General features: G+C 50.7%; 8 protein-coding genes across 8 annotated transcripts; 4 read left to right on the top strand and 4 right to left on the bottom strand.

Moving 5' to 3' along the window:
- Nucleotides 1-1,237: 1,237 nt before the first annotated feature.
- Nucleotides 1,238-3,003, top strand: BP01DRAFT_371641 (ubiquitin-conjugating enzyme E2; the record flags this gene model as incomplete). Its single annotated transcript, XM_025576678.1, has 7 exons — nucleotides 1,238-1,270; nucleotides 1,334-1,367; nucleotides 1,471-1,565; nucleotides 1,628-1,649; nucleotides 1,700-1,796; nucleotides 1,918-2,086; nucleotides 2,146-3,003. The coding sequence occupies 7 exons, from the start codon at nucleotides 1,238-1,240 to the stop codon at nucleotides 3,001-3,003; spliced, it is 1,308 nt and encodes a 435-aa protein (XP_025433987.1).
- A 533-nt stretch (nucleotides 3,004-3,536) lies between these two features.
- BP01DRAFT_353896 (C-3 sterol dehydrogenase/C-4 decarboxylase) lies at nucleotides 3,537-5,115 on the top strand. The gene is made up of 2 exons (XM_025574293.1): nucleotides 3,537-4,221; nucleotides 4,292-5,115. The coding sequence occupies exons 1-2, from the start codon at nucleotides 3,643-3,645 to the stop codon at nucleotides 4,952-4,954; spliced, it is 1,242 nt and encodes a 413-aa protein (XP_025433986.1). The 5' UTR covers nucleotides 3,537-3,642; the 3' UTR covers nucleotides 4,955-5,115.
- Nucleotides 5,116-5,236: 121 nt separating this feature from the next.
- On the bottom strand, nucleotides 5,237-6,052 carry BP01DRAFT_363190 (uncharacterized protein; the record flags this gene model as incomplete). Its single annotated transcript, XM_025576258.1, has 4 exons — nucleotides 5,237-5,310; nucleotide 5,408; nucleotides 5,516-5,677; nucleotides 5,789-6,052. The coding sequence occupies 4 exons, from the start codon at nucleotides 6,050-6,052 to the stop codon at nucleotides 5,237-5,239; spliced, it is 501 nt and encodes a 166-aa protein (XP_025433985.1).
- A 529-nt stretch (nucleotides 6,053-6,581) lies between these two features.
- BP01DRAFT_290407 (GMC family oxidoreductase) lies at nucleotides 6,582-8,588 on the top strand (the record flags this gene model as incomplete). Its single annotated transcript, XM_025571609.1, has 4 exons — nucleotides 6,582-6,967; nucleotides 7,021-7,050; nucleotides 7,105-7,987; nucleotides 8,046-8,588. The coding sequence occupies 4 exons, from the start codon at nucleotides 6,582-6,584 to the stop codon at nucleotides 8,586-8,588; spliced, it is 1,842 nt and encodes a 613-aa protein (XP_025433984.1).
- Nucleotides 8,589-9,595: 1,007 nt separating this feature from the next.
- Nucleotides 9,596-10,099, bottom strand: BP01DRAFT_174360 (uncharacterized protein). The gene has a single exon (XM_025570807.1). It carries the CDS (start codon nucleotides 9,945-9,947, stop codon nucleotides 9,651-9,653), a length of 297 nt encoding a protein of 98 aa, XP_025433983.1. The 5' UTR covers nucleotides 9,948-10,099; the 3' UTR covers nucleotides 9,596-9,650.
- Nucleotides 10,100-12,338: 2,239 nt separating this feature from the next.
- On the bottom strand, nucleotides 12,339-12,966 carry BP01DRAFT_174376 (uncharacterized protein). Its single transcript, XM_025570809.1, has one exon. The coding sequence runs from the start codon at nucleotides 12,753-12,755 to the stop codon at nucleotides 12,393-12,395; it is 363 nt and encodes a 120-aa protein (XP_025433982.1). The 5' UTR covers nucleotides 12,756-12,966; the 3' UTR covers nucleotides 12,339-12,392.
- Nucleotides 12,967-15,025: 2,059 nt separating this feature from the next.
- On the top strand, nucleotides 15,026-21,232 carry BP01DRAFT_290400 (protein kinase RIM15; the record flags this gene model as incomplete). The annotated part of the gene is made up of 2 exons (XM_025571608.1): nucleotides 15,026-15,580; nucleotides 15,641-21,232. 2 exons carry the CDS (start codon nucleotides 15,026-15,028, stop codon nucleotides 21,230-21,232), a joined length of 6,147 nt encoding a protein of 2,048 aa, XP_025433981.1.
- Nucleotides 21,233-22,931: 1,699 nt separating this feature from the next.
- Nucleotides 22,932-24,789, bottom strand: BP01DRAFT_290068 (MFS transporter; the record flags this gene model as incomplete). Its single annotated transcript, XM_025571602.1, has 5 exons — nucleotides 22,932-24,211; nucleotides 24,270-24,329; nucleotides 24,411-24,468; nucleotides 24,578-24,598; nucleotides 24,673-24,789. The coding sequence occupies 5 exons, from the start codon at nucleotides 24,787-24,789 to the stop codon at nucleotides 22,932-22,934; spliced, it is 1,536 nt and encodes a 511-aa protein (XP_025433980.1).
- Between the last annotated feature and the right edge of the window lie 255 nt (nucleotides 24,790-25,044).

The raw sequence follows: 25,044 nt of genomic DNA, 5'->3' as shown, positions 1-25,044 counted from the left end.
TGTCTAGCTTCCCGGCCGCTCACAAATATCTTCTTATCGTGTCATTCCACTTGCGCAATGCGCTCCTTCTCTAACCTCCTCTCTACTTTCCGTACCTCATTTCCGCCCACAGGCACCACGCATCTTTCAAGACGGTACCCCTCAATTTAAATATGGTAATCTGCATGTCACTCAGTTAGTATTCTAATGACGGCTTTCTGTTTTCAATCGAATAGAGAACAAGTAGTAGATTGAATGGAGTAGGTAGATTACAGCATTTCCTAAAGTGAAGACGCCATAACAAACATCTCGTTGAGGCCATATACAATAAGTCACATAGAACATCCTACCTTTATAGATCAAGATGAGCTCCGAAGATTACTATTTTCGTTGCAGAACTTGCTGTCTTTACTACCGAATCAATTACTAAATGCTGTGTGTTCTCACTAGTGGCAATCAAAGCCGCAGATATATAGTTACAACCCTACAGCATCACAATATTCAGCTATACCGCACGATTCACAGCATAAGATCATTAGTAGTGGTGACCCCTCAATCATAATGAGAATAAGGGCGATCAAAGTCCCTTTGATTCGTTCTTATTTCATTGCACTTCCTTCTTGGGGACTGCATCTCTTGTGAACATCTGTCACGAAAATGAAGCTGAAAAGAGTCGAAGAGTCAAGGATGTACGTAGTCGCTTGTTGGGCGGTGAAAGGAATATACCTCGGTGATGATGATAAGCTGAAGTGCCATAGCTCTGCCTTCAAAAAGAGGATGCAGAACCCTGTACTCTTGGGACTTACTGAATCATGAGAGCATGCCAGAGCTCAGGTCCTACTACGTTGAGGTCTTCAGTCTTTGTTCTTCGGGGCAGGCACCCGTCGAGCTCTTTTATGGTGCCTACCAGTCATCTCTATCCCGCCCGGCAGAGCAAGCTGCACTCTCATCTATCCATCAACTATAACTCGGTGTCATTCACTAACTATGCGCGTCTCCCCTGGGACCTTTCCCGTCAACTCTTCACTTGTGCTGGAGAGGCTTGTCTCAACGCTAGGACTATATTATGATCTCACCCCTGCTTCTCATTCCCTTCAGGCTGTTTCGTGACCCCTCAGCCCAATCCCTACAACTAATCTCCCCCACGCGCTCGCTAAAACATCGATCATCGGAGCGCACGTCCGCTTGCTTCAACGTTCCTCTTGCTCCACCAACAAGATCACTGATCGCTCCAAACGTGCTTCATCTCCCTGTCAGAATGGCGAACCAGGCAATCCTACGTCTTACCAGGGTATAGTAATTCCTTGCATGTTGGCTAAGTCGCTTGACTGATGGGATTTTCTGGTCATCAAAGGAAATCAGACAGTTTCAACAAGGCACAGACCTTTGTGGGTACCCCGTCACCCCACGGCCACAGGGGCGTTAGGATGGATAAAGGTACTCACGAAAATGAGAATTTGCTAATAAGAGCTGTTTCTGGTTTCCATATAGCTCTAGCTGTACATTACGAAGATTCCGATATCCGCAATGTAAATGCTCTCATTCTCGGGCCTCCAGATACCCCTTACCAATTTGGTTTCTTTGAGGTCAGCCTTCAGCACCTGTCTTGTGCCTTGCTTTTCTGGCTAATCATGTCCTGACCGTCTAGTTCTCCATCAAATTCGGAAAAGGTCAGGAAGATTGCCTCCCTTAGACTATAGTAACTTTTGACATGTCGCAGACTACCCAACCAATCCTCCTCAAGTCCTTGCAATGACAACAAACGGCGGCCGTTGTCGATTCAACCCCAATATTTATGCCACTGGCAAAGTTTGCTTGTATGTCTACTCTGGCGGCTGCACGACGTTCGTGAGTACTGACAGGTGGCTTTAGATCGATCCTAGGGTGACACACTCGACTTGCCAGTGACGCAAGGCTTGGCTAATTATGTCCTCGCAGTACATGGCGTGGAACACGTGGAGAACAGTGGTCGTCTGCACAGGGGCTCGAGTCCATTTTAATCTCAATACAGAGCTTGATGTCCTCCAACCCCTACGAAAACGAACCCGGTTATGCGGACGCAACGTCGGAACACGATAAACGAAATTCAGAACAGTATACTGCAAAGGTGAATCTCTTACTGCCTCAGACCATTCTAGCGCCGGTAGAGCTCTAATGGAATTGAAGATCCGCCACGAGACCCTTCGACTTGCGGTAATTGAGCCGCTGGAAGCCTCCTTGGGCATCACCCCTGCAAGCGAGGCGAATGCTTCACTGAGTGATAACGAGGAACGGGAACTGTTAGAGGACGACAAGCCTTCTCCCGTACCATTTGTCGATTTGCGCAAGAGACGTTTTATGTGGTACTTTGATTCGTACATGCAGTCAATCGATGCTGCGATGCTGGAAACCCCGGGAAAACAAAAGTTTACAAGGATGCCCTTCGAACAGAGTAACAATGCGATGAATGGCCACTTCGATTACGCAGAGTTGAAACAGCGATTAACGGCAATCAAAGCGAGAATCATCGAGGAGACCTCCAGCTGGGCTGCCGAAGGGCTAGTAGCTAAAGAGCAGGAGTTGGGTATTGCAGTGAGCTTACAGCGCCAGTATGAACAGATTTTGGAGAGTATCAAAAACCAGAAGAATTTCGCCATCGATTTGAACTTGGTTAACGAGAACCCCTTCTTGTGGAAGCTTACCTACTTTGGCAAGCCCATGACGCATCTAGATGGCGGCATCTTCGAAATCGACATATTTTTGAGCCCGAAATTCCCAGAGGTACAGCCGCGAGTGTCCTTGAAGACTTCTTTTTTCCATGTCCGTGTAAGTCAAGATGGCGTCTTGTGTTATATTCCACATCGGTCGGAGGAGATGCGGTACCACATCGAAGGGATTGTGGCAGCCCTGGAGGAAGAAAACCCGCCTTATGACCCGCGTACCACAGTGAACCCCGAAGCTTTCCGATTGTTCTGGGGCACGCCGGAGAATCGGAAGAGATACAGCCGGCAGTTGAGGCGCTCAGTTGAGAAAACCTTGGAGTAGGTAAGCCAGCGACAATACTTCCTCATTCCTGGCTTGCGTGACGGTGAACGGACGCGACGCACTCGACATCTCGGGCAGATCCTACTCTTCGATCGAGGGATCTACTATCTTGACCTCCAAGTTTGTGGCGTCTCTATTTATGCTGTGCTATCAGGACCTGCGCGCTTGTTGAAGTGAAGTGGAGTGGCAGAGAAACGAGTTTCGACGTTCGTGCATTGCCAGACGAAAAGGTGTTTGTGGCGTAGGTTTGGAAAAAGATGCTGGGAAGTATGCGCTTCACTTAGCTGATTATCTTATGGGCTTACGAAGGGTCACCTGCATGAGGATCTTTTTTCCTAAAAGCGAGACTGGATACATGAAGCGATGAAGTTTTAAGAATTGTACCTGAGAAAACCACGAATCTTCCTACAGACTCATTTGTATACGATAACTCGACCAGGCCACACTGGCTTTTGCGGCGGGAAGGCCCGAGCTTTTTGGATCCGGAGATTCTGGAGGCGGAATCCGATCCACGCCCGTCCTGCCGTCCCCAAGTCAATTGTTCCCTCGTCTCCCTCGCTCTCCTTTCCTTCTCGCACCCCCACCCCCAACCCCACACATATCATCCATTCTACGGCTGCTGCTAGACACTACTGCATCATGTCGAGTACCAAACGGTCTACCCTCGAACTAGGCAATGTCCTGGTGGTTGGAGGATGTGGATTTCTGGGTTGGCACATTGTTGATCAATTGCTCAATTTCCCCTCGGAATCCGATCCTAGTGTCGCACTTCCCAAGCCGCAAGGAGACGCCAGATTCGACTACCCCAAGCTCGGTGATCGGTACCCTCGATGCATAGCAAAGGTCTCCGTGGTTGACCTCCGGACAACACACAATCGTCTACCAGGCGCCGAGTACTACGATGGCGATATTACCTCCGCCGAATCGATGTTGTCCGTTTTCCGCGCCGTTAAGCCGGACGTCGTTATCCACACCGCTACCCCTAACGTGTTGGAAGGGAACAAGCCGTTGCTGCGCAAGGTTAATGTTGATGGAACCAAGACATTGCTGGAAGTTGCGGGCGGCGAGCGTGGTGATTGGGGTGGAAAGTGTAAAGCATTTGTTTACACCAGTTCCAGTTCCGTGGTCCACGATACACAGAGTGACCTGATCAATGTGACTGAAGAGTGGCCTCTCATCAGGGGACCCTTGCAACAGGAGTATTATTCGGAAACTAAGGTATTATTGCGCCCTTGGAATGCCCCGCGCCACCTGCACTCCTCGCTAATGAAATCATCGATGTATATAGGCGGACGCCGAAGAGCTTGCCTTGAAGTACAACCGTGCCTCGCCTTCTGGAATGGTCACCTGTGCCGTTCGCCCGGCTGGTATCTACGGCGAAAAGGACACAACTTTCACGTTCAAGATCCTGGAACACGCCGCCAAGGCTTCCCCGACCGTCCTCCGGATGCAGCTGGGAGACAACAACAACCTGTTCGACTTCACCTACGTGGGAAACGTTGCCTACTCGCACACGCTCGCCGCATACCGCTTGCTTGCGACTCATGCACGCTACGAGGCCGGACAGGGAGGTCCGCTGGATCATGAACGGGTCGACGGAGAAGCCTTCAACATCACCAATGATTCACCCGTCTACTTTTGGGACATGACCCACGCCGCCTGGGCTCTCACCGGAAAGGTGGTGGAGCCTCATCAGGTGTGGGAACTTCCGGAGGGTGCTCTTGGAACCATTGGCGCACTTGCCGAGACGGTGCTTGGACTCTTTGGCAAGACTCCTCGGTTGACCAGACGTATGGTGAGGTACTCGTGCATGACACGCTACTACTCGTGCGACAAGGCGAAGTATCGTCTGGGGTACAGGCCAATCGTCCCAGTTGACGAGGGTCTTGCTCGCGCGGTCGGATATGTGGTGGAGCGGGAGCGACTGGAGGGAGAGAAGAAGGCGTTGTAAATGCCCGAAAGAGTCGGTTCACAAAGATATCACGGAGTCTATGTAATATAAGTTGAATTCTCAGCAAATCGCTTGATTTGGATTGTACCCTGTCTATAATTATTAATGCATGAATACAGGCCGGTCTCTCTACAAGACCATGATTGTTATCACTATTGGACACTATGCAGAGAACTGATGCTTTGTGCTGATCAAGCTTTACTAGCATTTTTCTAGGTTATTTCACGCTGCAGGTCTTGACATGTTCTCGAAAGAGAAAAACGAATACCGTTGGAAGTTTCCTTACACATCATCTCTCCACATTGAGCCCATTCCAAGCACATCGAGCCCATTCCAACGCTGCCATTCTCGGCATCCTATGGGTATATCAGCACACAGGTTCCCACGAGACTATCCGAGAGACTAACTGAGAGACTAACTGAGAGACTGTCAGAGAGACTATAAGAGACTTACTCTACTTCATTCATTGTTGCTCCAACAAGCAGATTGGCATGCTTGTGCGAAGGATTATCTGCGTCACAAAGCCTCGATGCGCCTCTAAACTAGTCTCCTCAACAATACCTTGAGCAACTGGTCCTGCTTGGCCAGGTTTCTCTTGAAGAACTGTCCGGTTTTATGGGTATACTTCGCGAGCTGTGACACGCTGCTGAACTTCTTTGGTTTAGTTCCCTGGCGTCGACAGTTAATCACATCAACAATGTTGACATGGACCGTGGATAACGCCTACAGAGGTCAGTGACCAGTTTCAGCCGGTTTTGCCATATATGCAGCCCACAAGAACCGACTTCCTGTCATAGGCCTCCGCCCTGCAACAGATTGGGGAATCAGTCTGACCTGCCTACACTTCGTGATGGAAGGGAACGGCCCTTGTAAATCCAGCAGCGCACACAGCTCGCGCCAGCTGTCTAGGTCTGTGAGACTCTCTCCAATGACGCAGTCGTACTCAAGGTTGATGAAGGCACTCCATCGCTTGCGCCAGGTCTTTGAGCCTTCCTTCCAGCCCCGCTGGGCAGCCAGGCGCTTGAACTCATCAATCATTGCAGCGTCCGGTTTGAGCTCAAAGTCAGGGAAGTCCTGCCAGAATGTGGAGGTTGGCATGGTTTAGAATAGGAATGGAGAGTAGAAGTCAGGTCGAGCTTGACGGTGCTCGTGGCTTGATTGTGGTCGTGGTTGGTGATGAGGAGAGCTGTTGATGGCAGTAGTGGTAGCTGTGCTGGTGGATAATATGTCCAAGTCATGTGAAGCATATGGGGGTCGTTTGACATCCATTGTTACAAACAGGAAAATCCATCCCTGTCTCTCAACATCCGGTGTGCAGGGTTCTCCTATTCGCCAAGCTGACTTCTAAGAATGGCTGATGATTGCTCAGCCATTCGGCATAAGAATGACAGCAGAACGAACAGTGGACTGTGTCACCGCTTGCCATAATTTCCCGAGCTTTATGGATACTCTGTGGGCCTTCCGTTTCGAGCAGATTGCCGGCTCACTGGGCTGCTCTTGCTTGAAAGTATGCCTTCTCAATTCTATCTATTCCTGAGATGTTCATTCAACTGCTTACATTGTGGCTGAAAAACTTGCGATCGTTTGATACCATTGCAAACGGCATACAACCTCGGAATCTCGCAGCATGCTCTTACCTCTGGGACCTCTCTTTCTTTACCTTTATATCGCAGCCACAGGTGCTCACAGCCATGCTGAAAAACTGCGGCGTGTCGACGAAGGCTCTTTCGGAATCAATGCTGTCTTCGACTATGTTGTCGTTGGCGGCGGCACTGCAGGGGTGACTATAGCCTCTCGCTTGGCTGAAAATGGACACAAAGTCGCACTTGTCGAAGCTGGAGACTTCTACGAAACAACTTATCCGCTAGCAAAAATCCCTGGCATGGCCATCGTCGGTACTGGGGCGGATGTGCGGACAGCGACACCCATTGACTGGAAACTTGTTGCGAAAGCTGTGCCCGGTGCCAACTATCGTGATATACACTATGCCAGAGGCAAATGCGTGGGGGGATCGTATGTCTTCAACCCTCTCGAATTGTTTGCAGCAGTCTGACTTTGTGCCTCAGATCGGCACAAAACCTCATGATATACAATCGGTCAGTTCATTGACTCTACTGATTGTCTTCGTACTGATGATTGGTCCATCCAAGGCCTGATACTGGCACGATGAAGCGCTGGGCTGAGCTCGTTCAGGATAATAGTTATACCTTTGACCGAGTCCTTCCCTTCTTCCAGCGTACTCCCGCCTTCGTACCTCCAGATAATGCGGAACGTCCGCCCAATGCCTCGGCGGGCTACGACCCAGCTGCTTTCATCGAGGGTGGGCCATTACAGGTGTCTTACCCCCTGGATAGCGTTGCGTTCTCGAGTTGGATGCAGCGCGCGATGCATGCCATCGGTGTTGTCGAGACCCCCGACTTTAACAGGGGCACGTTATCCGGAGCTCAGTATTCTAGCCTAACCATCTGCTCGTCTGATAGAACCAGGAGCAGCTCAGAGGCCTCTTTTGGACAGAGTGATGACGATCTATCCAAGGTTAAGCTATATACGAGAACGATGGCTAAGAGAATTATCTTCGACGCCACTAAGAGAGCGACAGGGGTGGTGGTTCGGACCGATCATTTGACATCAATGTATACACTACAAGCCACACGCGAGATCATAGTTTCGGCAGGTACATTTCATAGTCCACAACTTCTGATGGTATCGGGCATTGGGCCCGCGGAACTTCTGGGCGAGCATGATATACAGCAAATCGTCAATCTCCCTGGTGTCGGACAGAATATGTGGGACCACATCACGTTCGGACCTACATATCGAGTCGCAATGCAGACTCTAGCTAGTGTCCCAACGAGGCCTGGATATCTGGCACAACTAATTCGCCAATACACCACTGAGCGAAGAGGACTGTTGACGAACCCAGGCGGCGATTACATGGGGTTTGAAAAGATTCCAGAGCACTTGCGGGGAGGCTTTTCCGACGAGACAAACCAGAACCTATCGTGGTTCGCTCCCACCTGGCCGGAAGCGGAGGTATTTCTTCACTTCCATGAATTCTATTGTTTGCCCTTACTGATGCTGGTGAGCATAGTATCTCTCCGCGGCCCTTTACATAGGTGACTATGCGGACCCTTTCTTCAGGCAGCCCACAGACGGCGCACAATATGCTACCATTCTAGGCATATTACTCGTATCCACATCTCGCGGAAACGTCACAATATCTTCTAGCGATACAGACGATCTCCCCATCATCAACCCAAACTGGCTTGCAACAGAGTCAGATGCACAAGTCTGTGTGGCCATATATCGACGACTTCGTGAGGCATTTCGAGCCATTGCTCCTATTGTGGTTGGAGACGAATACTTCCCTGGCAATCAATTCCAGACTGACGATCAGCTCCTTGATGTCATTCGAAACACCGTCATGACCATCTATCATGCTGCCTGCACATGCAAGATGGGGACCAGCTCCGATCCCATGGCAGTCGTGGACAATCGAGCGAGAGTGTTTGGGGTTAGTGGGTTGAGAGTGGTGGACGCGAGTGCGTTTCCGCTCCTACCCCCAGGACACCCCCAATCAGTTGTTTGTATGTGGCTTCTCAGTCAATTCTTTAGGGGTATGCCGTCATACTGACTTGGGCTTGCGCTAGACATGCTGGCAGAGAAGATAGCGGCTGATATCATAGGCGGATCTACGGAGTGAGCTCGATTTGTTGACTAATGGGTGCTCGTCCAACAGGGTCGAGGGACCAGTATGCCACTCGGCATGCTTCTAGTGTCTATTGTCCTGCTTGTACGGTTAAAAAACTTGTACGGTTTAAAATAAATAGTATAGCCGGCTAACCACAGGGAAGAGAAAGCGGAGATAGGCTTTAGCTCGAACAGAAGTACGGCTTCAGCAGCCGGGCTCAATGCATTATCATCATGGTTGATGGCCACCCATTATCCGTTATCATTCCTGTCATAGACAATAGTAGAGCTTAGCGTACAGTAACCTCAATATTGCAAGAACAGGTCACACTCACATGTGATTTCTCGCAGGATGTGGGCCAAGGCCAAAGTCAATCCTTCCTGAACTTACTTGCTGAATGACTTTTACATACCATTGATTCTAGCCACCGCAGGAACAGGTAGCATGTATTGTACCTTATACTTTCTCTTAAATTCCCTGGAAATAGCAGAATGTAGGACCCGACTAGCTGGTGTAGAAACAGGAGGAATAGAGACGAGAGAGACCTCCTATGGACGCTCGACCATCTGATTCTTTTATTCATCTCCATATTCTTTTTCCGATTGCTGAGTCCTTTCAATGTACTGTGTACAGTACCAAGCTCGGGAATTAATGGGTTCTAGGCCTTGTACTTTGGAGTACTGTATGACAGGGCATGGAGTTGGGTATGGAGAGGAGAGGGGGAAGGATGAAAAAAAAAAACCCCCCAATCTGGACGTGCACGGCGCAGTGTGGTTCTATCAAGAGTCTAGGCCGAGGTACTTCTCTTGGATATGGTGTAGAAAGAGAGAGAGGAATGTCATGTCATGGTCTTGCATTCTTGCATGTACGGAGTATACTCTGTACAAGATCTAACAGTACAAAAACAAACACCTTCGTACTACGGTACGTTGTGGTGGCGTGGTGGTGATGGTTGATGGTGGAATCTGTTTGTGTTACCGTTTGCTTGTTTATTTATTTATTTATTTATTTTTTTTTGATCTCCGGGGTGGTCTGATATGGCAAGATTTGATATTGGTGGGTTTGTGCAGTAGAGTCGAGGATTGGGATCTGGGCTTGGGGTGATTCTGAATGGTGTTGAAGTTTTGGATGGCCGTGTCTGAATTCACGGTCTTTTGGACCTCCTCCTCCTCCTCCTCCTCCTCCTCCTCCCTCTGGTGTGGTCAGTAGATGAGATCTATGGGATGGATGTTGGATAGGTCTGAGAGTGAAGTTGAAGGGTTGACGGTGTTGTTTGCATAGAACTACAACAGTCTTCATCATCCATTTCCCAGGGCATTATTTATTGATTATACTGTATAGGTATAGTATAAGTGCCTAACCTGTACTTGCTGTAGGGTATACCGTACTAGGCTGGTCTCGTGTCACCCTACAACCCATACATTTTGTCAATAATTAATGGCAGGCGGGCAGCAAGGCTGCCGTTGCTCTATCCTACCCACTGAACTTGAATGAGCTATCCAGATCCTGATAAAAAAAAAGCCTGAAGGAGTTATGGAGGTAGGACTCTCAGTTGCCCTTGGTCCTCAATTTCTAAGTAGGTGGTAAGTATGTAGCTAGACGCACCAGCGGGGAAGCCAACGGCATCAAAACAATGCTTTTCCGTAAATACTTAAGCCAATAGCAGCACTGGGGACTGCATCTCCATGCACTGTCTAAGGTGTATTTCACGCATTTCATCCCGAGAAAAGGTGAAGTATGTGTGTGTGTGTGTGTGTGTGTGTGCAGACGGAAAGGATTCTTGGGGGGAGTCTGGATGGTGGCGGTGGTGGTGGTGGTCTGTCTTTGTTCCCCCCTCCCTCATGGTTTTGGGGAGAGGAGAATTTCCATGGGTTAACTTCTTCAGGGTTCTCTTTCACGGTTCTGCTTCACCTCTTCTTGTGCTTAGAAATCGGTATTTACTTAGCATTCCCTATAAGCTAAGCTAGGTAGATAGGTAGTGTAATGAGTGAGTTGCTGAGCAACGCTGTCGCTACGGTAGGGAGGGAAGGCAGGTATGGAGGCTGTGTGCTGTGCTGGGCTGTAGTCCGTATGTACAGTACTAATACATTCATCCCGATCCCTGTGCGGAGGAAATACTTGAATAATCTACACTAAATTACCTCAGATGTTGCATGAATTGGGCGAGTGTATAGGGAAAAAAAAGTACGAAGAGTTTGGAGTAGTGACTAAATTTGTTACAGTATTGTAGAAGCCCTGGGGGTTTTGGGAAACTCTAGTATATCATCATCACTGGGACATGAAAGTTATATTTAATGTTCGGGAGTTCGGGGAAAGGTTTGCGGGTTGTGTGTTTTGGTTTTGGTTTTTGGCTTTGGAGTGTCAGATGATCTCGTGCTCGTACGGCTTGTCGGGGCTTGGCTGTGTCTAAAAGTAGTTGCTGGGTACGGGCAGTTTTAATTCTTCTAGGTCTAGTCTTGTGTGTTGGAAAGAAGAAAAGGTGAGAATGTACGGAGAGTAGGTCATAACTCCCTACCTGTGGTTACTTGCGCATACTTTGTACTATGGTTACAGTACAAAGTAGGCAGTATCTAAGGTTGGATGATCTATTATCCCCCACAAACCAAAAAGGCCGATCTTCGTTCTTCCTCTTGTCCATACTGTGTACTTCTATCGTGCGGTTTCTCCTCCGTGCTTCCGGCTTGGGTAACGATTGACTTCTAAGCGGAGTCGAATCACTTTACAAGCCGATAGGTATGATTTGACTCAACCTGCAGCGGGAATGAGAGTACCATTTTCAGAGCTCATGCGGATCCGCCTGCTCATCAGAGGATGAGATCATAATGCTCGCATCCTACGAGTGAGAAGCAATCCTCGATTCGAGGCAGGGGTTGCTCTCATGGGGGCAGTTGACCTGCTTCCAAAGCCTAGGAGAATGATGTGAGACAGCCTGGTCCACGCCCTAAATACTCCAGAGAGATCCTCAACGTCTATTGTCATCATGATGATCGAGGTTTGTCTGACCATCGAATTACATGGCCAGGATTGGAAGAATCCTAGGGGAGCCCTGGATTGTTCATGGCTTGTTCTGATAGGTAGTATGCGCGATCGGAGCGGTGACCAGCAAGAAGGGAAGAAAACATAAGGGTGCTCTAACAAAAAAGCAAAGAAATGGAGATCGTTTGCGGCCATATTCATGAAGTGTACATTGCCGGCTCTGTTTGAAGATTCTCGCTTTTTGTCCGTTCGATCAATCAATCCAATCCGTTCTGGGGCCTCCCCACTTTTTCTTACCCCGCAGATTCCATCAAAATCTCAGCCGTCCCTTGATAAGACAGCAAGGCAATATTGCATGGCCTTTCTCTTGGTACAGAAAATGAAGCTGATAGTTTCATGATCTGGCAAGCTTCACATCTGACGATATGATAAGGTGGGTTTCAACCATATCCGAGAGATATGAACGTGCGTCCGTGGTGGTATATAGTTAGTTGGACCGACCTGATCATCATCAAAATCCCTTCATGCCAGACTGATCCTCGATTTCGACATCAGATAATATCCGTCAAGCGCCCAAAACTAAGCCTCTACTCTCTAGAGCGTGTAGGTGCCAACCTACCTGCCGTGTACCAACTTCCCCCTCTCTTGGTTCTACAAATCTGATCTGTCGCCGGCCAATGGCCATCCTTCGGCCGGACTGCGCGCCACTTGCATGCCGCTGCTGCTGCACTGCAGCCGACCTAAACCTCGCTTACCAACGGATTTTCCTCCTCATTGAGTATTAGACACACCACAGGCCAACTTTTGAGATTGATTCCCCAGAAAGTAGATCTCCTGTTCCGGTTTCAATGATGTGTCGAATGGGGCAAAGGTGAAGTCAAGTGAGCAGATCGCCCGCTGGGTCCGGCAAGATAGATCCCTGGAACGGAATATGTAAATGAGACTCACCTTCTTTTCGTTTGTTTCCATGGACCGGGGCCGATAACGATCGTTTCGGTCGGGCGGTGACGTCCTGACTATGGGGAGAGTCTTATGATTGGCTCTAGAGATGGGAAACACGTACCCCGTTGAAGGCAAGATAGAATGTAGTAACGTTAGCCAGGAGGTTGTGGAGATAGTCTCGCTTCTCATCATTGGGCCACCGTGGTTCCCTCTTCTCTGTCGCCATCAACGTTTCATTCCGTCGCCGGGGCTGCGCCAAAAGCACAAAGGTTTAGGTTGTACAGAACTTCCAGAAAACCGAAACTTATTGCATTAGTAGTTGATGAACTGGAAATAGCCCGATCGTTGAGACGGAGTCTGAAGTGGCGCTTCGTGGCTGCGGCGGCCGTCTATGGTTCGGACTGACATCCTTCGGCGGGCTGCGAGACCAGGGAACCACTGTCTGAGCGACGTGAGTACGAGGGTAAGCTCTGCATTCTGTGCGGCCATGCAGCAACAGGGAGGGGGGGGTGATGAGAGAAAACGAGGAAAGAGGGGGGATACTGCTGGTTCCTGGCCGATGATGACGGTGATGATGTTGATGGCGAGTGATTCTTTTTTTTTTATTTGCTCAAGGCTGGTAAATAATGGCATCGTAGGAAACGAGCCGTGTGCCATTGGGGGAGGGGGGCGGTGGTGTGTCAAATTCGAATTAAAGAGCGTGTGCTGGACCAGGATTAATTGATTAGGATTGCTTCTCGAAGAGTAACTAAGGGCTGCGAGGGTCCCATGAATGGCTGACTGTCGGAAGTCAGTCGACGATAAGAGCCAAGATAATGAAACGATGAACCAACAAGCGCTATCTGAGCCCGTGCATTGCGATCGCTAACGGTACATGATTTCATACATGTCTTCGTAGTACTTGAACTTGTTGCTGCTGAGTGAGCGGGTAATTTAGCTGTTTTGACTTAGCTGGTGGACTTCAAGGTCCAACATAGCTAGCGACTCATAGTATTGAGTAGTCAGGAGCTGCCAGGAGGAAGTGGAGGGGGGGGGGCAGTTGTCTGTCCATCGCATGTTCCTATAACTAACGCAACACAGCATAACAAGCTGGAACCACTCAATGTTGGCCAGCAATGGAGCAGGAAAAGTGGTGATCCAACGCTAGCTATTCTGGTCCAAGTCGAGAGGCGTGGTGTGGACGATCGACCGGAGCCTTTTCATGATGAGCAATAGGAAGTGGATCAGTCAGTAGTCAGTTGATTTACTTAGTCAAAGTGTATGGGGAAGTGAGAGAGTCTACACAGTAAGTCAACCATGCTATCACCGCCGCCCCAGTTTGACGGACGCCTCCCCCCCCCAGCGCCCCGAGTCAGTTTCAGTATTTGACAGACAGAAAGACAGGCTAGAGGAGATTGTTAAGCAGTAAAAAAGGGATATGGCTTTCAATTTGTAGAGGCTAGACTGTGTTCTGGCGGACGATAACCTGAGTTGAGAAAGTCAATTGAAACGAAATGATTCCATACCTATTCAGGCTCCGATAAGCTGGGTGGGTGCACTGGATGGTGGGTATCGATTGGGTATTGGGAATATTCTGGTAAGATTTCCGCTCTTGATTTTCCCGCCAGAGACTGGTTGTGACGGAATCATACCAACTTTCTCACCTATTGCAGGACAGCTGCCCACTCCACTGCCGGGTCCTTCCCGTACTAGCTTGGTAATGCTTTTTTTGTTACCAGCCATCTCAACTGTCTCTGTCTCTTGTCTCTCTGTGTTTCGGTTCTTGCTGCTCGCTGCCCTTCGTTTCCTTTTCTTAAATCCTGTGGTGATTCCAATCAACTACAACCAACAAAACCACCCCCCCCCCCTCCTCATCCTCAGTTTCCTTCTCCTGGTGAACTTGTGTTTTCCGTCGGCTTATGTGGCATTTAGCTTGGCTCTCAAATTTCTTGAGATCCCTTCTCCACTTTTGAATCAAATAATTTATCTTGTCGACCTCGTTCGGGGGGTTGACCTCTGTCAATCGCCCTGGCTTCGCGTTGACGCTCCGTCGCGCCATTCCCCCGCATAGGCCGCTATTCTCTCTTGGTCTTCTGTCTTTTTCTCGCTTCCTTGTCTTCACGCGATCTCCGGATTTTTTTCCCAAGCCGTCTCTTGTTTTTTTTTTTTTTTCTGCTGAAGTTGCATTTGTTACGCATACAACATATCGCTCGTGAAGTCGGGAATCGTCACCGGCCTGTTCGCCTCGGTCGCACTTGTTGTCCGCGTCCCCCGCTATCGAGCCATGGCCAGTTAATGCTGCGGATGAATCCATAACTCTCAATCCAAGGGCACCCGCTCTGCCCGGCAGACGGTCCGGCTCGGAGCTGCTCACTATTAAACTTGATATTCGACTACTACTCGCATACTGTTTCCTCGTCTAGTCGCCATTTCACCTACCTAGCGAACCTCCCGATCGTCCGACCCAACATTGCCTGTCCAGCATGGCGGGCAATGGCTCCGAAGATGTTCAGTACCTCGCGCCCCCCGCCGTGGCAGCCCTGCGGCAGGAGGCTCGAGCGATTGACTCAAGATTCTCCCCGTCTCGCTCCCCAAGTTTGGATGATATGCGGGAAGAACGGGAGGAGTTGAAGGAAGCGGCGGAGCAGACCCTCAACGTTATCGTCGATCTTGGCCTCGATGGCCGTGTCAAATGGGTTAGCCCATCCTGGAGACAAGTCGTGGGAACTGCCCCGGAATCGATAGAGGGACGGATGATCGCCGATCTGCTGGTCGGCAACAAGAATGTCTTCCACGATACGATAGAGAGCATGAAAGAGGATGATTCTTACAGCCGCTTCATTCGGTTTGCCGTCCAGATAGGTCCTGACTCGGTCTTAAAGTATTCGCCAGAGCCACCTGTCGCAGAATCGATCGCAGAAGAAACGGGCGAGGATCGGGGAGAGGCTCCTGAGCAGAAAGAGGACCGCCAGGATGTTCTACACATGGAAGGACAAGGAATCATGGTATTTGACCGTTCGGCGGATGGAGCGGGTCATGTAGGTTTATTCCAATCGATAAACAGCAGCTGAATATGATGCTAACGAGCCTGAACGCAGACGATGTGGATGTTGCGACCCTTCACGGAACCCAGAGAAGTTACCATCGACCTCCCTCCGTTGTTAGTAGAGTCACTCGGTGTTGGCGCGGAAGTGTTAGCAAACTACTTGACGACCCTAGCGGAGGCTGCCGCCAGTGAACCCGATCCCTCCAAACACCCGGCCCCGAGTCCCGTCTTATGTCGTATCTGTGAGCGCCAGATCACACCATGGTGGTTTGAGAAACATTCCGACCTCTGTCTTCAGGAACATCGCGCTGAAATGGATGTTCAGATCGCCCAGGAGAATCTCAATGAGCATCGTCACGCAATTGTCCGAGTGCTCGACGCGCTGGAGGCAAGGCAAGGCAGGCCGCCGGTACTTGGAGAAAGCGCAACACCACCGCCACTGGTCCAACCTGAGTATAAAGGACTACCCATAGGACCGTCTCCAAGTGCATCAGCCCTCTCATCTGGCTCTGCATCTAGTGCAAACTCTGCACCTGGGACGCCGCCTAGGTCGAGAGACCATTCAGCGTCTGGAATCGGACACGCTAGAGCACGCTCGTTCGCAGTACGGCGACCGTTGGCTCGGATCGTCGAGTTGATACTTGACCTGTGTGATACGGCCTTGGAGATCAACATGCCCATGATAAAGGAGTCGTCTCGGACGGATAGTAGTGACGACTTCCGAACCCTGTCTCCGCAATCTGAATCGCGCATTTCTCAGGTGATACAATGGCAGTCGCCCAGTTCTAATACTCTTGAGCAGGAACAGGGTCTGGCTGCCCTTTGCATGGATACAGAGCAGGTTGCCAAGGCGAAAGTAGATGCGGTTATTCGCCATCGGAGGATAGTGGAATACGCCGAGCGTATTCGCATTGAGTACACAATTCTGGTAGAAGAGTGTATCACTGCAGCACTTAGCAAGGCTGAGCGTATCGCTGCTGGTCAGCTCAGTGATTCTAGTTCTTCTGACGATGATTCGCCGCCCGAAATCAATCCTGCGGTCACTGCAGCTAGTCCGATATTGTACGCAAAGCGGGAAGCCACGGTACCAGGCCCGATGTCTGCTCTCACTATGTCTATGCGCAATTCGCCAGATCGATTTCAGTCGTCGCAGTCGGAAGGCAAATCGTCAACCGCGTCGGTCGCCGTTTCTACAGGATCCAACAGTCCCATGGAATGTCCCACGCCACGTTCACATAAAAGCATAGCCGGCGTGTTAGGAACGTCACAACCCTCACGAAGGGGAATGTCGCTGCTTGAATTAGACGCAGGGGAAAACAGCGACAGCAGTATCCCTTCTTCGATCTTTCCCGGTGCTCTACGGACCGAGTCGCCGTCTTCGGAACGGAGCTTGGACAGGAAGCGTCGAAGCTTAGTGCTCCCGGGGCTGTCTAGCTCTCCCCGTCGGCAACATTCACCCGCGAGGATCTCAGGTCCACATTCACCGCTCCGTATGCCCAGAGCCCGTCTGTCTAGCGGTGCTGATAGCCTACCTTCGCCTGTAGTGTCCCCTTCAGCCAATGCGAATGAGTTGGCCCAGCTCCATTACCGCCATCATCGTCGTCAGTCGTCGGCCACGTCGTCTGATGTTGCCAAACCGCCCGTGTCGCCGCACCTGTCCTCGGTCAGCCAGCCTCAGCCACGGCCCGCTCCGCTATCAATCAAGGACTTCGAGATCATCAAGCCCATCAGCAAGGGTGCTTTTGGCAGTGTATACTTGTCGAAAAAGAAGGCAACCGGAGAATATTTTGCAATCAAGGTGTTGAAAAAGGCGGATATGGTTGCCAAAAATCAAGTAACCAATGTCAAGGCGGAGCGTGCGATTATGATGTGGCAGGGCGAGAGTGATTTTGTGGCTAAGCTCTACTGGACCTTCTCCAGTAAAGATTATCTCTATCTGGTAATGGAGTATCTCAACGGAGGCGACTGTGCTTCGCTTGTTAAAGTGTTGGGCGGGTTGCCTGAGGATTGGGCGAAAAAATACATTGCTGAAGTAGTCCTCGGCGTGGAACATCTCCACAGCAGGGGCATTGTGCATCGTGATCTCAAGCCTGACAACCTCCTGATCGATCAGACAGGTCATCTCAAGCTGACCGACTTTGGGTTGTCCCGCATGGGTCTCGTTGGGCGTCAAAAGCGTGTTCTCAAGAGCATGAACCACGAGCCGGCGCCCGATCTGCTCAAGCAAGGATCGCTACCTCGAACAACGTCTATTGCATCATCTCGCTCGGCATCTTTTGATTTTCAGGGAGGTGCATCGCCATGTTCCACCCCTTTGATTACGCCTGAGGGTGCGGGTAGTATGCCTCAGCCGTCCTATTTCAATCTCAATCAGACTGGACCCAGTCGGCAGACTTCACGCCGAGCGTCAGGGTATCGAAGTGACAGCGGAGCCAGCGAGAGTCTCAATGCCATCTTCAAAACACTGTCTCTCAATGAGGATGGGGAACAACAGGGCTCGATGCCTGTCCCTGTCCCCACAGCCAATCATATGCATGGAGAGGAGAGTCAGAGCGAGGCGGGGGAGTCCCCTCATTTGTTTCCTCTCCAGCCAACTTTAAGCAACTCCTTCTCGTATAGCACTCCACCGCAGCAGTCAATGATGCCGCCTCTCATGGCGCTTTACGATCCGGAAGATCACAATCGGCGCTTTGTTGGCACCCCTGATTACTTGGCTCCGGAGACTATCAATGGCGTTGGCCAAGATGAAATGAGTGATTGGTGGTCTCTGGGATGTATCATGTTCGAGTTTCTGTTTGGATACCCGCCCTTCAATGCGGAAACTCCTGATGAGGTCTTCGATAATATCTTGCACCGCAGGATCAATTGGCCCGAAGAAGCTGAAGAATTGGCTTCGCCTGAAGCAATTGACTTGATGAACAAGCTGATGACCATCAATCCACGCGAGCGTATTGGTGCTAATGTCGAGGAGAAATACCCCAATGGTGGGGCCGAGATTCGTAGTCACAGATGGTTTTCTGATATCAACTGGGATACCTTGCTAGAGGATAAAGCGCAGTTCGTGCCCAACATCGAGAATCCAGAAGACACCGAGTATTTTGATGCTCGCGGTGCTACTCTCCAAGCTTTCACTGAGGAACTTGAAGATGGAACATCTCCGCCACAGCCAATGACCGCCGGACCATACCCGCAAGATCGGCCTCATGATGCATTGTTCAAAGTGCGCTCTCAAGTTAACGCAATGAAACGGCCCCTGATGCCCCTTCACATTCCGCCTCATGTACGCGAATCTCGAAGCAGGAGGCTGAGCGAACCTGCCCCTGCCGATGACTTCGGCAATTTCTCTTTCAAGAATCTCCCCATGCTCGAAAAGGCCAACAAGGACGTTATCCAGAAATTGCGCCAAGAGGCGATGCAAGCCCAGCAACGCCATCCGTCCTCCGCTGGTGTCCAGCCAACCCCAGCTCAGGGACCAGAACCAGCTACACCCGCACCCCCACCCTCCCTCGAAGGAAGTCCCTTGCCAATATCTTTGCAGCGGACTTTGTCTCAAAGTAAGGGAAACAACAGACCAGCGTCTCCCTCGGCCTTGAGTCAGGCCAATTCGTCTCCCAGTCGTCCATCTCAGCCTTCCTCCCCATTACTAGTCCAGTTCAGCACAGGGCACAACCACGAGCGCAGAAAAACATCAGGATCGTCTTCTTCACAGTCCACCGGCTCGCTATATACAGCGACAGCAGATCCAAATCGAATGTCAAGTCTCAAACTTGGATCAACTGCATCGTCACCAGTCAAGACTAGTCGGGCTACAGGGAACTCTCCTGACAAGACTCCTTCAGGGCAACGTCACGGAAGTGCCCCGGCTTCGCGAACAAGATCACAGACTATTGGCTCCCAAGACGGCGAGCTTTCATCGTCGTTGGCAAAGGAGACTTATGTTGGAACCCACCACAAACGCCGAAGTCAATTGTTCGATGTATCTCCTTCCTCATCAGATAACGAAGATCCTCGCACGAAAGCCTTACTCAAGGTCCAACGGCGTCGTCAGAGTTCCAGGCGACTCTCTCAGATCAACTTCCCCGAGGGCCCCTTCTTCCGGCCCCTAGACGTGCTCATTTGTGAGGACCATCCCGTCTCTCGACTAGTCATGGAACGCCTGTTTGAGAAGCTTCGATGCCGCACAATTACGGCTGTCAATGGTGCAGAGGCTATGCGTTATGCTTTGAGTGACATTCAATTCGATATCATCATGACTGAGTTCAAACTACCGCAAGTCAACGGTGCAGATATTGCGCGCATGGTACGCGAGACGCGCAGTGCAAACCGACACACTCCAATCATTGCAGTTACGGGCTACCTGAAGGACCTGCCGGAAACACACCACTTTGACTCCCTCATTCAAAAGCCCCCTACCACGACAAAACTGACCGAGGCATTGTGTAAGTTCTGCCAGTGGAAGCCACCTCCCAAAGATTATAATCCCCTTTCAATGCCTGCACCCGCTATGCTCCGCCAGCCTGCCAATCAGGTTGAGCATAGCCCGAGCTCGACGACATCTTCTGGTTTCGTACATGTTCCCTCCAGCTCATATAGAGGGTCAAGTCGCGAGGACTCTGTCGGTAGTAGTTATTTCGGTGACATGGAGTCTGTCAAGACTGATGATGTTCCTGTGATTGTGAGCCGAAACCACGACGAGTGGACACCGAGCAAGGGAGGGCTTGGCATAACCGAGGAGTCGAACAAAACCAGAGGAGCCACAGATGCTGGCTATAGGAGTGGCCCTGAGGCAGTGCCTTTTCCTAGCCTTCTTCACTCGGAGTCGGCGCCAGCGACCATTCCCTCCACAGGAGCAACTATGACTCCTCGCAAACAGCGATCTAGCGAGGCCATTCGTGCTAAGAGAGAGTCGCTGGAGAGAAAGCGGTATGAGTGCGGCGAGTCAGGGGATGATGAAGATGAGGAGCTTGGTAATACTCCGTCGCGAACCTGCAGTCCCCGCAACAGGACCCATCGACCCGGTTCTAAGTTGGGCATCGAGATGATGAGAACGAACAGCCGGGGAAGTGTCGTTAGCGGCAGCGAGGAGTTGCTCAAGAAGGAAAGAGAGTCTCTGGAAAGACGCAGGAGCGGCGGTTCTTCTGGAATGAGTGACAACGAAGAGCACATTGGCTATCATTCAACTGCTCTTGAGAGGATGTATGAGGGACTTCATGTTCCAGAGGAGGCTATCATTAGTACTGTCGAAGAAGAGGACGAACCGGACGAAGAAGCATATAGCCCCAAACACTCTCCGACTCGAGAGCTAGGGTTCAGGATGGACCCGCCGGCCATTTTCTTGGACGAGTCGTCTCCTCCTGACACCAGGTCTGCGCGTGGGATTTTCCACGAGGCCGGCGCCGAGCCCGTCAAGAAAGGGCATATCACACCTCCGATTGTCTTTCCGAAGAATAAACTTGACCTTGTTCCTGCAGAAGACGATTTTGACACACCCCGGTCTAAAATAAGCGAAAGCTATGCAAGTGCAGACTTGTCCCCCGATGTCGATATCGATCAGACCCTAGATGCCGAAGCAACACCTCGACCTCTGCATACTCCTCTGCCCAGCTACTACTCGGAGAACACTCCTGGTCAATCTGAGCGCTAGAATAACCATCTTGTGGTTTTGTCCAAGAAAAATAGACGTCGCGTGCTGTACGATTGTCGTCAGGGCTGGCCTGCTCCGTTTCTTTTGTTTCTTACAGATTTTCTATCGACCGTCATCAACACGCCCTGTCAGAATTTGCTCCACGTCTACCAGACATTTGATTTTCTCTATGCATGTGAAGGTTGAGCGGGTGTTCTGGAGTTATTCTGCGTTGAACCACCTCGATCAACCTGTTGTCTAAATTTCGCGCCATCATTTTGCATCGGTCGCACCTTTACTTTTATATCTATTCGGGCCTCACTCGTATGCATTGCTCCTCTCCTTTATTTGTACCTTCTTTCGCCTGTCAGATCATTATTCTTTTCTCCTTTGTATGTTCCACTCTTGCTCCGTGACAACCAAAATCGTTGCTTGCTTTGGCTATATGTATGTATGAGTTGTTGTCCTACCACCAAAAGTGAGAGAGTGGAGAAAAAGAATAGCCTATGACATGAGGTTGGGGGTCGCTTTCCAGCTCAAACATCCATGCAGCATGTAAATACAAGCCGAGCGGTTTTGCTTGCGGATTCGTGCCCGTTGCTATGCTGGCTCCCATTCTCTTGCCTACTTGTTCCTTTTTCTGTTATTCTATCTCTATCCAGGTTCCTGTATATATAGCATTCACGGAGTCGAGTATCCCAAATTTCAAACATATCTTGTGGACCTCTGGACTACATACAACTAAGTATAGATTGATGATAATCATGATGATGAGTTGCGTATCTAGCCGCTCAGGCAGCTTGACGGCAGTCACTGCGTGGACTTTGGCGGGGTTCTTATATACTATTACTATACATGAATGTTGAAATTATGAATAAGTATGAATCCAGTTGGCTGTGGGTATATACCCAGCCCTGATTAGGGATATTGTATATATGTCAATATATGACGCCTTTACATGGCTCAGGGGTGGTTCATGAACACGTTATCAATTCCTTAGATGGATTTTATCATAGAGAATCAACTAAATGATATGAGTATACTGGGATAATTACGCTTGGAATGACGTGGCCGGGTTATCGTCACGCTGCCAGACAATATATACACGTATGTCGACCGGAACTGTCCGCCTAAGTATAGACATAGGAATTGATTTCTTAATACTGCAAGTTGATCAGATTACAGAGACGATATTCCTCCCCTATACTTGCACTGGTGAGGCAATTTTCTACGATTATTAGGATCTACTAGTTCTTCTTGCAGCCTGTTGAATCTTCTAATCTTTCTATTTGGGCCTTTAGATATAGAGACAGCCCTGTATAATTCCGGCATCATTCCTTATCTATACAGCTGAGTTATCTTCTGGATTTTCTGCTTCTTTGCTTAATCAGGTGGCTGCTCTGATACAGCGAATCAAGATCTGATATCCCGTAGGCCGCCCCGCAAGCCTATGTACAAGCCAGTTGGAAGCCCATAACTAAGGTATCAGGATCTCCGGAGCTGATGGTGCCCTCATCTGGAACGCCCAAGTGTCCAACCATTTCCGGAGGACGCAACTTGTATATACTATATATGTACATGCAAATGTAGACGAGAGGAGAAGAATATGTACAGTACACTATATCCTGTGGCCTAATTGGCTGAGCTTTTCCCAAAAGCGATATCTATGTGCTCAGAACGCAACCAACCCAAAGCAAAAGAGATGAGAATCTTGTTGTCATCATGATCTCGGCACCTCCACCTCCTCCCCCTTCCCTCTCTTCTCAAACAAAAACCCCCCAAGTAGCAACAACACCGGAAACCCCGAAACCCCCGCCAACAGCGCCAACGCCCAAGTCATCGTGCCCCAGCCAGCACTCTCCCGGATGAACCCCGCAAAGAACGGGCCCGCAATCGTCCCCGCGGCAAACGCAACATTCAAAATCCCATACGCCAGCGCCATCGCCCCGCCCTTTCCAAAGACATGCGGGTTCGCCTCCTCCTTCTCCTGCACGATGTACGAGGCCTCGACGAGCACGGGCGGCATGAGCGTGGCGATGCAAGCCCCTACGAGCGCCAGCAGCGCACAGAGCAGGACTTTCTGGTTCAGGGTGTTGGCTGTCACGCAGCGCAGCGCCACGACGGGCGGCACGGTGGCGAAGAGCGCCCCCGCGGCGAGGTACCGGCGGAGGCGCGGGAAGCGATCGTTGAGGTGGCCCACTACCGGATCGAGGAGGTGGGGGAGTGAGATGGGGATGAAGATTAGGCCTTGGCCGAGTTGGGACCAGGCAAAGGTGGATTCCACGAATAAGGGGAGCACGCTGTCGAAGGAGCTGAGAAGGACGGAGATGATGAAGTATGTCCAGAGGGTGACGAGCATGCGCGGGGAGGAGAGGAGGGTGGTTATTGCGTTCTTTGTGGCGGTGGGTTGGGATTTGGTGGGTTTGCGGGCCGCTGGGGGTGTTGGGGTTGCTGGAGTGGTAAGGGTGGTTTTGGGGGGTTGGTGCTCGAGGTCCGGGGGGAGGGAGGTGGGTTGTGTTGCGGATGAGGTGAATGAGGATGTATAGTGGTCGATTTGTTGCGGGTGGTCGGTTGGGTTTCCTTTGAGTTGCTGTTGCTGCTGCTCCCATTTCAGGGCATGCTTCTTCTCGATCATCACGAGCCGCAACACAATGTCCACGCCGACGAGCCCGAACGCCAGCCCGAACACCGCATAGTAGCCCCCGCGGCCGTAGATGACACCCCCGAGAAGCGGGCCGCCCATGATTCCCAGCGTCATGCCCATGCCGATGTAGCCCATCGCCTGGCCCAGGCCGTCCCGGCCGACAGTGTCTACCATCAATGCCAGGCCCACGGTCCAGACGATGGCCGCCGACGCGCCCTGGAACAACCGCCCAACAATCCACAGCGCGAGGCTGGTTCCCACGCAGAGCAGGGCCGTCGACGCCCCCAGCGCGACCAAGCCAGCAATCAACGGCCAGTAGCGCGAGTCGAAGCGGTCAGCAATGTAGCCCGCAATAGCTGCGAGGATTCCATCAACGAATGTTGTTTAGAGATTGCGCAAGGGTGGACCACTCACGCGAGGTGGCTAACAGAGCTGCACCGTATAGAGCTAGAAGAATGGATGTCCATCTTTGTTCTGTACAAATACCCGGGAGAAGTTTAGCTGACTGATACGAATGCCGACGTCAATTGCGCACCAACAAGATTGCAAACGCACCATCATCGACAGATAAGCCCACTCTTTCATGCAGCGCCGTTGGAGCAACGGGGACAATCTACACAAGGTTAAAACAGACTGCAATTTAGGCGAGGTTGCCAGAAGAGTCTAGCTCCCCGCCCCCCCCCGGGATGGTTGGGAGGGGCTTATGAAGGGGATCCACATACTAGCCCATACAACAGAATATCCTATTCGAATGTCAGTCATCAACCTGTAGTCGCATGGAGCTGGGAAACTGGCGGCTTCTTGCCCATGCACTTACTGTGAACACGGCAAAGGCCACAACAAACATAATGAAGCCATCGGAGGATCTGAATTTGAGGAACCGTGGCGGGGAATTAGTCCCATAGCCTGGCCACAGGCCACACCACTTTGGCATACTTGTTTTCAAGGCGAAGGAGACGCTGAACATGTGGCACGTTCTTGACGTCTGCTATATCTTCAACCGCTAAAGGAATGATAAAAGCTGACCATTGTGAGACTTGTTCTTATGCAAGAAGCAAGAAAAACCATGGCTTTAACCGGATGCTGGCTGTTCATGATATGGGAAGCGTTCGGCCCCCGTGGGCCCCGCCGCGACGCTGGAGACCCTACGCGGTTGGTGGCTCGTGGCAAAAGGTTGAGTCATGCTGAG

Source organism: Aspergillus saccharolyticus, assembly GCF_003184585.1.
Source record: "Aspergillus saccharolyticus JOP 1030-1 unplaced genomic scaffold BP01scaffold_5, whole genome shotgun sequence".
Taxonomy (NCBI): domain Eukaryota; kingdom Fungi; phylum Ascomycota; class Eurotiomycetes; order Eurotiales; family Aspergillaceae; genus Aspergillus; species Aspergillus saccharolyticus.
The sequence above is the reverse complement of the archived record's forward strand: the minus strand, read 5'-3'. Positions and strand labels throughout refer to the sequence as shown.